This window comes from Mytilus edulis, chromosome 10 (assembly GCF_963676685.1).
Source record: "Mytilus edulis chromosome 10, xbMytEdul2.2, whole genome shotgun sequence".
NCBI lineage: Eukaryota > Metazoa > Mollusca > Bivalvia > Mytilida > Mytilidae > Mytilus > Mytilus edulis.
In genome coordinates this window covers 7,427,589-7,443,016 of record NC_092353.1, presented here as the reverse complement: position 1 = coordinate 7,443,016, position 15,428 = coordinate 7,427,589, and the positions used below count along the sequence as shown (strand labels likewise).

At 31.9% G+C, this 15,428-nt stretch overlaps 2 protein-coding genes across 4 annotated transcripts; both read left to right on the top strand.

Moving 5' to 3' along the window:
- The first annotated feature begins 277 nt into the window (after window positions 1-277).
- Window positions 278-14,820, top strand: LOC139493267 (uncharacterized). Of its 3 annotated transcripts, none has more exons than XM_071281500.1 (8): window positions 278-354; window positions 4,895-5,090; window positions 5,363-5,533; window positions 7,990-8,178; window positions 10,227-10,506; window positions 11,585-11,755; window positions 13,300-13,475; window positions 14,538-14,820. In XM_071281500.1, exons 2-4 carry the CDS (start codon window positions 5,058-5,060, stop codon window positions 8,173-8,175), a joined length of 390 nt encoding a protein of 129 aa, XP_071137601.1. In that variant the 5' UTR covers window positions 278-354; window positions 4,895-5,057; the 3' UTR covers window positions 8,176-8,178; window positions 10,227-10,506; window positions 11,585-11,755; window positions 13,300-13,475; window positions 14,538-14,820. The 3 variants fall into 3 exon arrangements, with proteins under 3 accessions (XP_071137601.1, XP_071137602.1, XP_071137603.1); XM_071281501.1 differs by having other exon boundaries at window positions 324-361; XM_071281502.1 differs by lacking the exon at window positions 278-354 and adding an exon at window positions 2,484-2,607.
- LOC139492300 (2'-5'-oligoadenylate synthase 1A-like) lies at window positions 8,275-14,679 on the top strand. Its single transcript, XM_071280520.1, has 5 exons — window positions 8,275-8,325; window positions 10,227-10,506; window positions 11,585-11,730; window positions 13,300-13,475; window positions 14,538-14,679. The coding sequence occupies exons 1-5, from the start codon at window positions 8,275-8,277 to the stop codon at window positions 14,677-14,679; spliced, it is 795 nt and encodes a 264-aa protein (XP_071136621.1).
- Window positions 14,821-15,428: the final 608 nt, after the last annotated feature.

The window sequence follows — 15,428 nt, the reverse complement described above, 5'->3', positions numbered from 1 at the left end:
AATATTTTTTAAATATATTTTTTAAAGGGTAGTGTTTTATTATTAAGAAGTCATGTAGTCTTCATGTTTAAGAATGTCTCAAATTTAATTGCTGTAAATGTCTTTGCTGTCAAAAGATTTTTCAAGATGAATGAAATGTTTGCAAAATTGTGTGTGTGTGTGTGTGTGTGTGTGTGTGTTCAACAATGGTGGACTCTCTCTCACATAAGTAACAGTTGCAATTGAGTTTCGGTATCAACTTTCATTAACCATGTTAACTGGAGAAACCCATTACGTCATTGATTGGTATTATATTTATAAATATAGATTTTATTATGCATGTGAAATTTTATTGTTCCTGGTACAAAGTGACGGGTGACGGGTAAGCACATATGTTTAATCAAGACATTTAATTTACTATCATATCTTGCATTTTGTCTTTACTTACCATCAAAAGATTTATGTTATGAGTTCACTCTTTCAGTGTAAATATTAACGCTACGGAAGATATCTTATATAATATTTAAAAACACATCTTCATATTTGAAAAGGGAAGATGGCGTAATAATGTTATTTCAACCAAAAAGATATAATATACTCTATTTTGACATGTTTGATGATAATACCAAAATGAGTTTCATCGCACACCAAAATCTACGTTGTTTCAACTCGAGGAGATAATCGTTTCATTTGCAATCATACCACAATTATAAGAAAATTATTGTAATATAGTATAATAACATCGTGGAAAAGCTTAATAAACTTAAACAATTGACACATTAAACCTTCACATATAAATCTTTATTTCATTAATGCTTATTTTGATATGGTGATACATTCATTTCCAGGCCGAAACTAAAGCAATTAGGGTGGGATACACCTAGATACTATATTGTACGCTTTGTTCAGTTAAATTTAGTTCAAATTCAATTACAACGTATAAAATCATATACATTTCAAGTTGATATAAGACATTTAAAGAAAAGAAAACATACGGTTTACAACAATAAATGTCGGCATTCTTATATAATATAAGAACTTTAAATCTTTGATAAAATTTAACTTGTTCCTACGATAACTACAAAGCAAATGTTCACACTATTAAAGTGTAAACATCATGAGCTGTATCTTTAATTTATGAACATTTTGGAAATATTTGTAAGCGATATAATCAAAGACGACACAGTTTATCTAACATCTAAATCAATTTAAAATATGCGGAGGGTATTTACAATGTAAAATGATTCCATACCAGTTCTATTTGTTTTATTTATATAAACAATGTATATACTAGTATTACCTACATAAAAAAAATAGCCGAATTTCGTTCAGTATAAACCGGACGAATTTCATTCAGTATAAAACGGACGAATTTCGTTCAGTATAAACCGGACGAATTTCGTTCAGTATAAACAGGACGATTTTCGAATATCATGACTATCCACAAGTAAAATGATACAATGTTGTTTTTACTATTTTAAATTAGATTGACACCATTTTTCAAAATTATCTTGATACTTTGAAGCAAAGTACATTGTGTATCACTTTACAATTTATTTATATATACAAGGGATGGAAAGTAATTCTTGAGAAAATAATTGTCTCGTTAATTGTTCCAATGATGTTTTATAATAATGTAATACCCTTGTACATATACAAAAATGCAGACCTGTTTCTAATATGAATATAAATTCAAAATGAAATCAAGAGGATAAATTTGTTAAAAAGCTAACAGATAATTTCAAACGAAAATATCAAACGAATTATTTATTATATTCATAAAATGTTTGAAAATACTTAAAGATTGTACCTTGAAAATGTCAATGTCATCGTATGCCATAGTTGTAGCAGACGTTCGAAGTCTTCAAGATATTTTGATGGCCGAATGTTTTGCCGTTGGCTGCCGTGCAAGGTTGCATGTGAAATGTAGCATCAGAAACACTTGTACCATTTGAGTTGATGTATCAGATGATTCTTCCAGACACTTGCAGCTGCTATGTTTATCTGATTTCTCTGCTTTGGTGACTACTGTGTTGATAACTGGGTGTATTCTTTTCCTATCTTACGTCTCCCTGGCGACTTCATCAGTGTGAGAGATTTAACAGTTCTCAAACCGCCCTCTGACTTAACTGCAATTCAACTCAATTTATATCTCTTTTTTAAGCTGAGCTGGAAAATCTTCTAGAACTCAGAGTGCCTTTTTCGGTGCGATTCTACGTAATGTGACTGATTGCTGTATTGCAAAAATTTTAGATATCACAATTAATTTCAAATTGTACCTGATAATATGGTTAACAACTTTTGACTAACATTTTTATATATATATCTAATAACATGCAATGCATTCGGAACTAACAGTTGCGAGTAGTTGCTTGAAAGTAAATTAAAACAACACCTAATTTAGACGTCCGTCTGTCGCACCACAATTATTGACAGTAGTTTTTATAGTAATAGCCTCCTTTCATTCATTTTATTCGTTTTCCATGCATATATTTTTTTGCGAAGTTACGTCATACTTACTTTCACTTTAACGCAGTTGCTTGTTATAGATAATGATTGTTTATTATTACTTTACGGAGATATGATGTCAGGCATCCTATTAATGCACATTTATTCTTTTAATATAAGGTAAGAATAATCCAAATCCTACCTTTCAACGTGAAGGTAATTTCGGTTAACTTTCACTTGTGAACACACGTTCTTTGGTTTAAAGCATATTGAATGATTTGATCTTGCAAAAGTTTTCAGAAAATATAGTCAGTTTCAAATTATAGTCTGGAGTAAACAGCTGATTTAAACTATTTAGCAGTATTAGATATTGAGGTACATTATATTTTGCACTCATTACAACTTATTTATTTAAAGCAAACAATTTGTTTTCTTTACAATATTCCCAATAAAACCGTTTCCAAGCGAATTTATCCCGATAATTCCGTTCTCAATCCGCTTCTAATCCAATTTGTATCTTTCGCCTGGTAAAATTCGACCGAGTCTGTCACGACTGCGTCCCGATTCTACCGACTGTAATCCGACAGATATTTGACAGACCCCAGACAGTGAACGGACGCTGACGGAAGTAATCCGTTCGAAAACTGTCGGCATACTCGGGATGATCAGGTACTGTCGAAACGTAATCCTACCACGGTCCGCTGTATCGCATTGTAAACGGCTTTGTCTGGTCTCAGTCGTACTGTGTTCTGTAAATGTCGGGACTCTGACATGGGTATCATTGACGAATTTCGTATTAACAACGGGACTGTTCCGGAACGGTTTCGGCAAAAACGGTTCGCAATCGACAAGATCTGGATGGAATCTGGACTCAATCGGCAGAAAAACAGCAATGGCAAATTTCTCCAGATCATTTCCGTTCCACAGGACACCGTCAAGAATACACAGAACATTGTTAGGATTTTGATCAGATACAGCAGAATCTGTCACGACATAGGCACGATTGTAATCCGACCAGACAAAATCGGATCAGTTTCCCCGAATGTTACGGGACACACCTAACTGTCGGGGTGCTTCGCCGAACTATTCGGACCCTTCCCGATCCGTAGTAATCTGTAATCGGCAATGTGTGAACCCTGCATTACAAATAATAGTCATATGCGTGACTTCTTGTATGATTATTTTATGTTATCTATTAAGTAAATAAATTATTGCAACCCGCCATATATTCAATATCTCATAACAACTCTTAAGCGACAAGTAAACATTCCAGGTGAAAACTAGATTTAAACAGTTTGACTGTAAGTATATGGAGTTAATAATTTGTATTTATTGTATTGGTTTTTGTCATGTTGCAATTAAGAATATCATGACAACTTTTTATATAAAAATTATAATAAGGAGATGTCATATTTAGTTTTTAATATTTAAATCTTTGTTGTCCTGAACATGAATGCAATAAGTTCCACTGCCACTACCAATCAATTCAAACATTCATCCAAATTCTTTGATATCCACGTAACGTTTCTAAACAGCTGCCGTTCATATAGTGTTCATCACGACAAAATTTTAAGATGTAAGGTGTTCTCATTTACTTCTTAATCCTGTATCGATTGCTCCATCTAAAGGTTTCCCTCTTTCCCTAATTACAATAAAGTGTTACACTTTAAAGTGTAATTATTAACAGATATTCTAAATATATATGTTTGATTTCACATTAAAGGGTAACTGCATTAATCCAGGTACGAAGTTACATGCATTATATCTATAAAATGACCGATATTCTCTATATATACATTTTTATCTTTTAACTTTAAACGAATGTTAATTTATTTATACAGGTACAAAGTAACATGCAATACATCTATACAATGTTGTTTTATTTTTTCCAAGTACTGGGCAAATACTGCCGCTGATTGACTATTAGTCCTCGAGGGTATCATCATTTCTTTAGTCAGTTCTTCGAAATTGCCATGATTTAGATAACCTCTCTAAAATTGTCCGTTTTAAAATTTTCAAGTTCTAAGGAAATTAAAAAATAAATTGAAAAACAAATCGTTATGTTAGTTTAGTATTTCGACAGAACTTTGAAACCGCCATTTATAAGGGATTTTCTGCTTTCAATTTCCCTTGATGTTCAATATTTTTGCTATTTTAATTTTTGAGGAATGTACACCAATGAGTAAAAATCATCCTGATCACATGAAGACAAAAACAGAAAACTTACCTTCCTAGTTTTAATACGTTTAAGTGTTTCGTGGCGTTTGTGATTTTGTATGCAAGTTTGAATATTATTTGTAACTGCATCTTGTCTTTGTATATTCATAGCATGTATTTTACGTAAAACATTCTTTGAAGGCAACTCTGACCCATGTGCAGATTAATGAACATATATTTATTGTTAGATTTTCATTATGTTTCTTTATTATTGATCTACCAAGATATCAACTTGTTTTTCACTTTTCAGAAACGTTTACTTTCGTTTCGGCTTCATTCTAAATCATTATGGTGAGACAGTTTTCGTGGAAACATCGAAGGGCATACCCAGCTGAGTTCCCTTTTTTGTGTACCATTTGTGGACAGAGGACAGAAGATTTAAAAGTGAAAAAGACCAACAGAGACACGATGAAATGACAAAAAGACATGACCCTAACTTTGTGCCAGTAGGTACCCAGTAGAAATTTATTATGTGTGAATAGTTTGAGTTTATATTATTATGGTACATGAATCATGTTGTTATCAGAGTTTGGAGCATTTTTCACACGTTAAATATTATAAACATGCGTTGTCGGCTGGAATGGATATGTTGAAGGACACAAAGCATCCCTTCTAATTAAAATTAAAAAAAAAAAGATAAAATGTTTTTTAATATTTTTTTTTTAATGTTGTTGTTTTTTTAACGAAAAAACTTGGTTTAAACCCATTGTAACTATAGGTACAAAGACCAAGGAAACGACGAAGGAGAAAGGCTAAAGTCAACAGCATTATCGGTTCCAAAGTTTTACCCAATGTGAATTATAGAAATGAATACAAACCTGTTGCAAGAAGTATCAAAGATACAAGTACACTGAGGGATAATATATACCGACCTGTTGAAGTCATAACGGTAATGCATCTAAAATCTTAAGCAGGTTTAAAGAGGAATAATAATCTAATTAATGAATGTGTTTATATTCATAGTCATATTTGTTTTGATTTACAGTGTTTAGAAGAGGGTGTTATTACGTGGTGTTATTATAAAATAGAGGCCATTGGTTTCTTTAAAAGCCCAATACATTTAGTAATTGTAATGACTAAAACAAATGGTACATAAATATTCAAATATAATCGAGGAGGATCACACATTTGTTAAGAGAAATGTAGCCACAATCATCCTAACATTCGAATCAAGACTAAATTATAAAGAACCAACACGAATTGATCCAAAAAATAGTACACCTATCTTTTAAACACTTACTCCGGGTAAAAAACATTTATTATTGGACAATTTACCTTATATTTTAAAATCTTATCAGTCCAGAGTGTTTGCAGACGTCCGTGACTTCAAGATTGTTTTTTACTATGTTAAAATATGATGTATCATTAGTAAGGAATAAATCGGATTTCCCTTTAAAACCAGGTCAATATTTCGTAGACGATACGTTTGTTGATAGAAATGTCAAATTTCCAGTCAATCGCCAAATTTAGAAACAATAGCTTCATCTCAGCAGAAAAAGATGACTTATATGTTTTTTATGAAAGACAATTAACTGTTACAATAGAAGGAAGATAAAAGACTTGTAATTATATTTGTTGCTATTTTGTGCATTTTTCGTTTCATCTTTTTTTGTGATAATCATGCTACCGGCTTGAGATGGAAAATTATCTCTGGAAACTAAGGAGGCAATTGCTAATGAAATTGACATAAAATTAACAACGTCGTCGTAGGTATAATAGCGATAAACAGATTATCATTGGTCATCTCAACTCGATTGCTTTTCTCGCTTTCGCCGTACCGGTTGTAGCGAGAAAATAAATCTCGTTGATATAATAAACGATAATCTATAATATATATTGATAAAAATACTTTTGAAATCCACCAATGAACAACTTGATGACAACTTATATTACATGTAACGAACAAGAAGGAAAAGTTACATACGAGACCATATGGACTTTATCTCTAAAACAATAACAGTACAATTATCACGAGTTTCGATGTCTCAAGTCCAAACCACAATACATTTTTCTATATTGTCAAATGATTGCTCAGTTATTTCATTTGTCCAATGAATCAATTCACCATGTTCAAAAATACGTCAGATATGATCATAGGGTTACTATGGTTAATTAAAAAAAAATCATCCAGGAACTGATTTTGACAAGTAAATTGATTCTTAACCGTTCCAGCATGAAACTGTTTATTACTGTTCATAGTGATGATCGTGCCAGTACTTCCCATTAACAGATTTTGATACCTTAAAATAGTTCAAGGATAGAACTAAATCTGAAATGTGGTAGAACTATTTAAAACAAAATTTTAATAGATATATGAATTTTTCCCAACTGTACACGTCAAAATGAGATTTCACATTAAATTACATTTAATAGACTTAATCAACATTTCAAATATCAGCTTATTGCATTGAAGCATGACAGAGTGGATAAATGGCATCATGGATGTTTTGTTCATTGAGAACGCATAATTTGTAAGGATTTTAATGAAAATACAAATGTGCTTAACACATCTGTTTTTTTCTTGGCCAATTTTATTGACAACAATCATTTGAGGAAATAATTGATGCAATTACTTTGTGATTAAATGATCAATCCTTACGGGGCGATTTAAGTAAAGTTTCATAAGATAGCATTCAAAATGATGACCGTGTTTACACCACCATATTTACTCTGAGTAGAGGCATACCTGTTTCATGTGAGAATAAGTTTAAGACATAGCAAGAACTGAAAACATTATTGTCATACGCATATTATGTTTAAGAAATAAGAAACATACCTTTACATTGAGATTCATTTCTTTTCTGTTCCCTCAGATGGTACAACAATAAACAGACACCAGTACGTCCTTGTTCATATATTATTCCAAACTGGTTTTATTTTGTTTAGAGGAAATTAAACCACACAAATATTACCCTTTACTATCAGTCTTTGCCAAAGTCTAATTAAAATTGGTGTTCTGACGAGTTTTGTTCAGCCAACCAATTGACGTTCAATTTGAAAAAAAGTATGTCTGAGAAAAATGTAAACAAGCATGGAATATTGCATTGCTGTTTTGTTAAGATTATTTGTTTTATTTTTGTATTGAGATACATGTATCATAATTTTAGAACTTTGAGTCCATCCTTGTGTTTGTCCTTTCCATTCTAGGTATCAGATTTTAAAATTATATACCAAAAAAGGGTTTGATGAGGATATAGAGATAAAACAGTTCTTACTTAATCTATAATATCGTTTTTCTGTCAATAACTTCAAATATGTAAAAAAAATATACCTGTTAGTTATAACAATTGATTGTACATGATAATAATGTTATACTATGATAATAATGTGTCAAATTTATTCCAGCACACCATGCCATCAACAAGTGATTCTATTAATTCTATTTTGAATGACCGTGATTTAGAAATGTTTATCAGAGACAATGTTGAAACAGATGATGCCTACAGAAGAGTATGCAAAGGTGTCATTAGGAATGTCGGTGATATTTTAAAGAATAACATAACAGGAAAATACAGACCAGATGAAGTCTAAAAGGTGAGAATATGCAATCACAATCAAGCAAAAGATATTAACTTCATTTCTGAATACACCGTACGCTAAGTGAAACTAGAGTTCAATAGGGATAAAATAATGATATTAGCAGTAATACCTCATCCACGATTTAAGTATAATGATATGTACGTCAGTTGCACGTTTCGTCCACATAGGTGTCATTCGAAGCAAATCTGATTAAAAACCAAATCAAAGACGACTTTCAAAAGCCTTAAATCTTTCAAAAAATAGAACAGTTGTGCTAAATACAAATTAGACATTCTACACCTTCGTTACAAAAAGCTTAGTACTTTCTTAATTGTTTAATAACGGTTCCTTTTCAGATTTATTTAACAGGGATATTTCCCGTAAAAATAAAATTTTCGATAACTAGGCTGGTGATAGCATGTAGAACGAATACAAACGGCTTTTAATTTTGTACCCTATACGCGCTGTTCTTTTACATTTAACTTATCAGAGGAACTCGATCCTGTGGTTGTAAAAATTTACAAAACTTCAGTCAAAAAAAGCGTTTAAATCCAAATTATTGTGCCAAATATGGTTTAGTTAATATCGAATACTTTAACCATTTGCTCTAAGATAATTTATGGAAAATGAACCATATAAATGCTTTTTCATGTTTACACAACAGTGAGGAAGCCGAAACTTTAACTGACATCATTTGCATCATCCGTTAAAAACACTTAGAGATGCCATGATTACAAAGTGCCACTCTAGACGATTCGCCTGTTTCTCCTACATCAAATACACTCATTAGCTGCGCTGTAAATAAAACAGTTAACTTTTCTTTATTTCTGTTACCTGACTCACGTTACATTGGATTACTGAGAAATAACAGACTGACAATTTGATGGATCTAAAAATGAACAAACTACTATGTCATTATATGAATTTTTATGCGCTTTGAATTGTTTATTGCTATGTGTTGGCAAACAAAATAAACAAATTGACAAAAACCGACATATTTGAACACAGCTGAGTTTTCTACAAGAGACATTCATTTACAAGTACATATTGACGAAATTAGTCTTTTTTTGCATTACAAGATTATTCTATTTAGACTGTGGTAACTCTTGTGTGCTAATGAAGTTTAATCTTTAATATGAGTTATTCGACATTACAAAAAACAATTGCAGCTACTTGACTTGTTTACAATTATTGTCAGAAGTTGAAATTTTCTCTACATGTTGTTTCCTCTTGTACATATTCATTCTATTACTTCCGACACTCTTTGTACCGAAAGCAAATAATTTCGGAACAACTTTGAAATGTCTTATTGTACCGCATACGTTAGACACCCCCGCTCCGACAAGACCAAACCGTATGAATACAGTATAATGTTATATTGTATTACTCGCTGTTTCAGTAATAATGCTTTTGATATTGCAATTCAATCATAACGTATGCAAGCGTGTCATGAATTCGGCAAGAGCCCTCATTTCATAATCTGACTCCAGCAATAACGTCTTCTCACTGCATAATGAATAACATAATATACAAATGATATACGATACCAGTCATGATTGGAAACCTTAGTTACTTAAAAACTGACTGCATCTTAAACCGGGATCAAATGTAAACATATCATAACAATTTGCAGTGCTATTTGTTAGGGTCAAATGCAATTTTGTTGTTAAAGGTTAATCAATGCAAACATTCTGATCTTTAGTTTGGAACGCAGTTTTCTGGTTGATGCTTTCAGTGTGGTTGTTTTTTAATAGATTTACGCATTTTCGTTTTTATTCAATAATTTTGTTTTATAGGTCGATATTTTTTACATTTCTTACTTAACAATGACAAAGTTTTATAAACACAATTACTTTTGCTTAATGAAATGTTTCTAAATTGTCTAGTCCCATCTCCCTAAACCTTTGTTTTCTTTGATATTTTGCTTTTACAACTTCAGAAATATAACTACGTTTCACATTCACGATTATCTGTTATACATCAAATGTTGTTAGTACTAATTGAAATATTATTAATCGTTCTTGATATTAAGTTGATGCAAATATCCTTGTTCATATATTTAGACTGGTTCGACTGCAAAGGGAACCGCCATAAAAGGGAAGTCAGATGTAGATCTTGTGTTTTTGTTGTCAAGAACAGAGTATCAAGATATTGATAACTTTTACAATGACCTGCCAACAATCTTGGGGGATATAAATGATGCACTAAACACGTGTCCACAATTCAAGAATGTTCGTGTACTACAAAGAGCAGTCTCATTCCAAATAGATTGTAGGGAACCTGGGGCTGGTCACGCCCATGTTATAGATGTTGACCTTTTACTAGCTGTTAACTTTGGAGATGGTAAGAATGATTTGTATTATTAGTTTGACAATTTTTTTTCCAACACACAAATGTTTCCTCCGTAGTATACCGAACCAACTTTTCTTAAGAATCAAATGATTGGTCCATTTCTTTCTTAAGGTTTTAGCCCCACTCATTTGTAGTAAGGTAAAATTCTGGTACAATCCCCTTTTGTCATTGACAAAAAAACGCCATTTAGGTGGGATTTTAAATGGAATCATCTTACCTATAATGAAATTTGGCAAACATATATCACTTTTGAGTCAAATTATTTAAGAGACTATATAACACAATTCACCTTTGTACCGTTATAGTATATCTGGTAAATTTATATATTTAAAGAAATTATATATTTTTACCTATTACTTTTGTTTATACTGCATACAAGTATTTTTGTTGTCGTTGTCGTTGTCGATCAATTCATTGAAACAATAAAAAAAAAACCTGCTTAACTCTATGCTGAAATAACTAAGATCTGATAAACTTTCCGAATGGATCAAGGATGTGAGGTCATTGATACAAATTAGAATTAAAAAATTGAATTGTCAGTTGTATAAAAATTCTATTCTTAAAAGTTCCATCATAAAACTGATTGTTAAAGTTGTTCATTTTTACCACTAAACACTTGTTCTACCTCCATGAAAAATATGTTATTTTGGCGGGTTAATAGTTATCAAAGGTACCAGGGTTATAGATAGTACGCCAGACGCGCGTTTCGTCTAAATAAGACTCATCAGTGACGCTCATATCAAAATAGTTATAAACCAAACAAATACAAAGTTGAAGAGCATTGAGGATCCAAAATTTTTAAAAAGTTGTGCCAATTTGGTAATCTTTGCCTGGGATAAGAAAATCCTTAGTTTTTCGAAAATTTCAAGGTTTTGTAAACAGGAAATTTATAAAAATGACCACATAATTGATATTCATGTCAACACCGTAGTGCTATAGTAAGATTGATTATGCTTATCCTCGTTATAGCCGCGGATGTGAGTGTGACAGGACAACATTTGGTATCTTTTGTCTCTCCTTTACTTCTTGTAGCTTAAACTTAGTTAACATCATCATGATTTGGTTTCAGATGATATAAGGAGCATCCACTCAAAAATGAGGGGAACATCAGAAGCAAAGCGTAATCTTTATACTCCGTCTTTAACCAAATGGCAGAGAGATTTCATCAAAAAGGATAGAACAGAGCAACTGAAAAAAACTAATCAGATTTGTAAAGTACTGGAAGAATGAAAATGTTCAGGTATCATTATTATTAAAACAAAGTATTGGACGAACATTCGTTTTTCAAGAAATAAATTAAACTACTGTTAGTTTCAATGTACAAGTGTATTGTGTTTCTTTTATTTTTGCACCTTATTCTTCAAATAGGCACATTGAAGGTGTCTGTGTACTTAAAATGTAATAAACTGAACCAACGATATAAATCCAAGACGGATATGGACGCAAAGAGGGAAATACATGCCTTACTTTCAAATGAAAATGATATGTATGTGCAAGTAATAAGATGAATGCATTAACCTGTGACAGTTGTTTATCAATGAGGTTAATGTTCTGTTATCTTTGAAATTGGAAGGGGTGTACTAACTCATGAATGCAAATTGTTTTTTCCCAGGATTTGTAAAAGAAGGGCGAAAGATACTACTCATAGATAAAAAAAAAAATAAACTGACAACGTCATGGCTCAAAAAGAAAATTACAAACAGACAACAGATATAAAAACTAGGTGCTCCGCAGGGCGCAGCTTTATACGACCCCAGTAGTCGAACCCTTAACAGTTGGGGCAAATTTGGTCACAATATTCAAGCTTGATACTGAATTTGGATTATGATAAAAATTTTGACATAATATAGGTTTTGTCACAAAATTAAAGTGGTCAAAGATCTAACAAATCAATTGCATAATACAGCACAATTGAAGATTTCTTCTTGAAATAAAAGGAAGCTCTTAAAATAATGGTTAACAAAAAAATCCCCCACCCCCAATTTTTTGAAATCCCCTTGAAGCAATAACCCTGAAACTCAATCCCATGCTTTCCTTTGTAGTATTGAACCTTGTAGTATAACTTCAGAGAGATCCATATACTTTAACACAAGTTATTGTCATGATTGTTTGGAAACTAGAAACATGCTTCTTTTTGGACCATTTTTGGCCCCTAATTCCTACATATTTTGGGCAATTATTTCAAAACTTAATCCCTGCCTCCTCTTAGTTATATGGTACATTGCGGTACAGTTTTAGAGAGATCCATACAGTTACACACAATTCTTGTCTAGAAACTAGTAAAATGCTTGTTTTGGCCCCTTTTTGGCCCTTCATTCCTAAACTGTGGCCCCATAACCCCTAAAATGAATCTAAACCTTTTACTTGTGATTTAAACATTGCTGTATAATTTCAGAGCAATTGAAATACTTGTACACGAGTTATAATCCGGAAACTAGAAAAATGCTTGTTTTTGGACCCCTTTTTGGCCCCTAATTCCTAAACGGTTAGAACCATCATCACCAAAATTAATCACAACCTTCCTTTTTTGGTATTGAACCTTCTGAAATAAAGATCTATTCACTTAAACTAAAGTTATTATCCGGAAACCAATGTGTCTTCGGACGACGACGACGCAGACGACGCAGACGACGCATGTCGTCAGACGACGCAGACGACGCAAACGACGCAGACGACGCAGACGACGCAGACGACGACATCATACCATTATACGATCCCAAAAAATACAGCTTCCATTTTATTTATTGTAAATTTAAAATTGATTGTAAAGTATTCTATTCCCAGAAGTCACCATCATCCTTTGCACTTGAACTGCTGATCATTTATCTATGGAATCAGGAAGGTGATCCTAGACTATTCCAGTTGACAAATGCATTGAAAAAAGTTATGGAAACTATTGCTGATCCTAATGCCATAAGGGCTGAGTTCTTCGATTATTACAGCAAGGGGTTTAAACAAAGGTAAATACAGCTATATGACATTCCTATCATTTTAGTGTTATATTTAACATTGCTATAAAAGCGCGAAGTTTGACTAGATAAAAAAACAGATAATACCCAACATTTTTCTTTAAATGTCCTGTACCAAGTCAGGAAAATGGCAGTTGACTTTAAATTAGTAATGCCAACGCTGTTATTATCAAATTAACAATAGCATGGTTAATTGCACGGAATATGTTTTGTTTTTAAATATTTAAAAATATAGATCAAATATAAATTTAGGAATGAAAATCTTTCTCTTCACACCGATTTAGCAATATTTAACATTGATCTGAAATAAAAGAGAGGCGGACGGATACCAAATATATATTCAAGCTCAAAGTTATGATAAGTAAAAAACAAACAGATAATGTCATGATATTGACATTGAATAGGACACACACACAAATTATAGGTACAAGATAATACTGATAATGTGATTTATAAATCGAAAAATAAGACAATTGAAATAAACAAAATCAATACAAAAAAACTTGAAACTCAAGTACATGAGGAATGTTATGAAGAAATGAAGCATATACGTATCTTTTTGTTAACAAGAAAGCGTTTGTAAGCAAATCGGTCAACAACACATATTTCTATATGATATCGACCATGTTTAAGCACATTTGTACTGAATATATTGTTTAATCAATGTCTTGAAAATGTAAAATCCTTTAACATATTGGCAACAATTATATTGTAATGCTTTCAGCATTGTCTAACATGTCAAAAGCAAACGATATAAACATAATATATAATTACTCTGTCATTTGGATACAGGGACGCCGTCATGGTAAGAATTTACTACTATGCATACATCTCAAAGTATAAATTTTTTAAGCAGTAATAATACACATGCGTTTAAAAAATACAGATCATACACACGTGTGTGTTTCTAACGATAAAAACTGCGAATAAAATATCATCAGGGAGAGTCACTCAAACTTATCGTACCGCTCAAACAATTTGGGATGTTGACCGTGAAACTGGTAAATTGTCGATTACAGTCGTTTTCTCCATTGAATGCTTTTATATATGTAGGTATGCTGCGCCATACATCATAGATCCTACCAATCCGTATTCAAATGAAGCTGCAAAATGTCGCTGGGATGAGATAAGTCGAGAGGCGAACCAGTTTTTACAGAAACCCTTGATGAGAAGTGCTACTTCGAATTTTTACTAACTGCAATTGTCTTTATTAACATATGACATGGATTTTTAAAAAAAACAGTAATATGAAACCGTCATTAGAGATGTTATTAAACTTCTGTATTTTATTGACTTTATGCGTTTTGCTGGGATAAACATCATTAAGCACATGAAACATTATTACTAAATGTTTTTGTTTTTACTTGTTATTAATTTTTGTCTGTGGTATATGTATGAAAATATATAAAGACAATTAATGATTGTACACAAACATTATTATGTCGGACAAAATACATTACCAAATCTGGTATATGAGACAGAAATCCTCAAACAATGCTATAAGCAACTTCAACATCATAATTTTGCAATCTTCCTATGACGTGTAGGTGACATGTATTGAATACAATAGGAATAGTTGATTACACAAACTTGTTATGAAACTATTTTTTATCTGTAAAATCACATAAAAAAATCTTAAAATTTTAATTTTATCGAAATTATTGTACCTAGTATGCATGTGTTTAAACTTGTCTAAGTCCTGTTTGTCCGTTTAATAAATTGACTTCGAATCTATAGGTTGCACTTTGTAAATACAGCTGTTTCTCAAAACACGCCTCTTTTGGGGAGATCTTAAATATTCATAGAAAATTAATTTTGTTTACATACTGGTTTTCAGTTCTGCTCTCTGTGTTCCATCTCACAGAGACATAACTTGGGAATTTTACCAGTACATTTACATGTGCATATTGTTTACATTGAGATCTGTGGTAACCTTTCATTCGA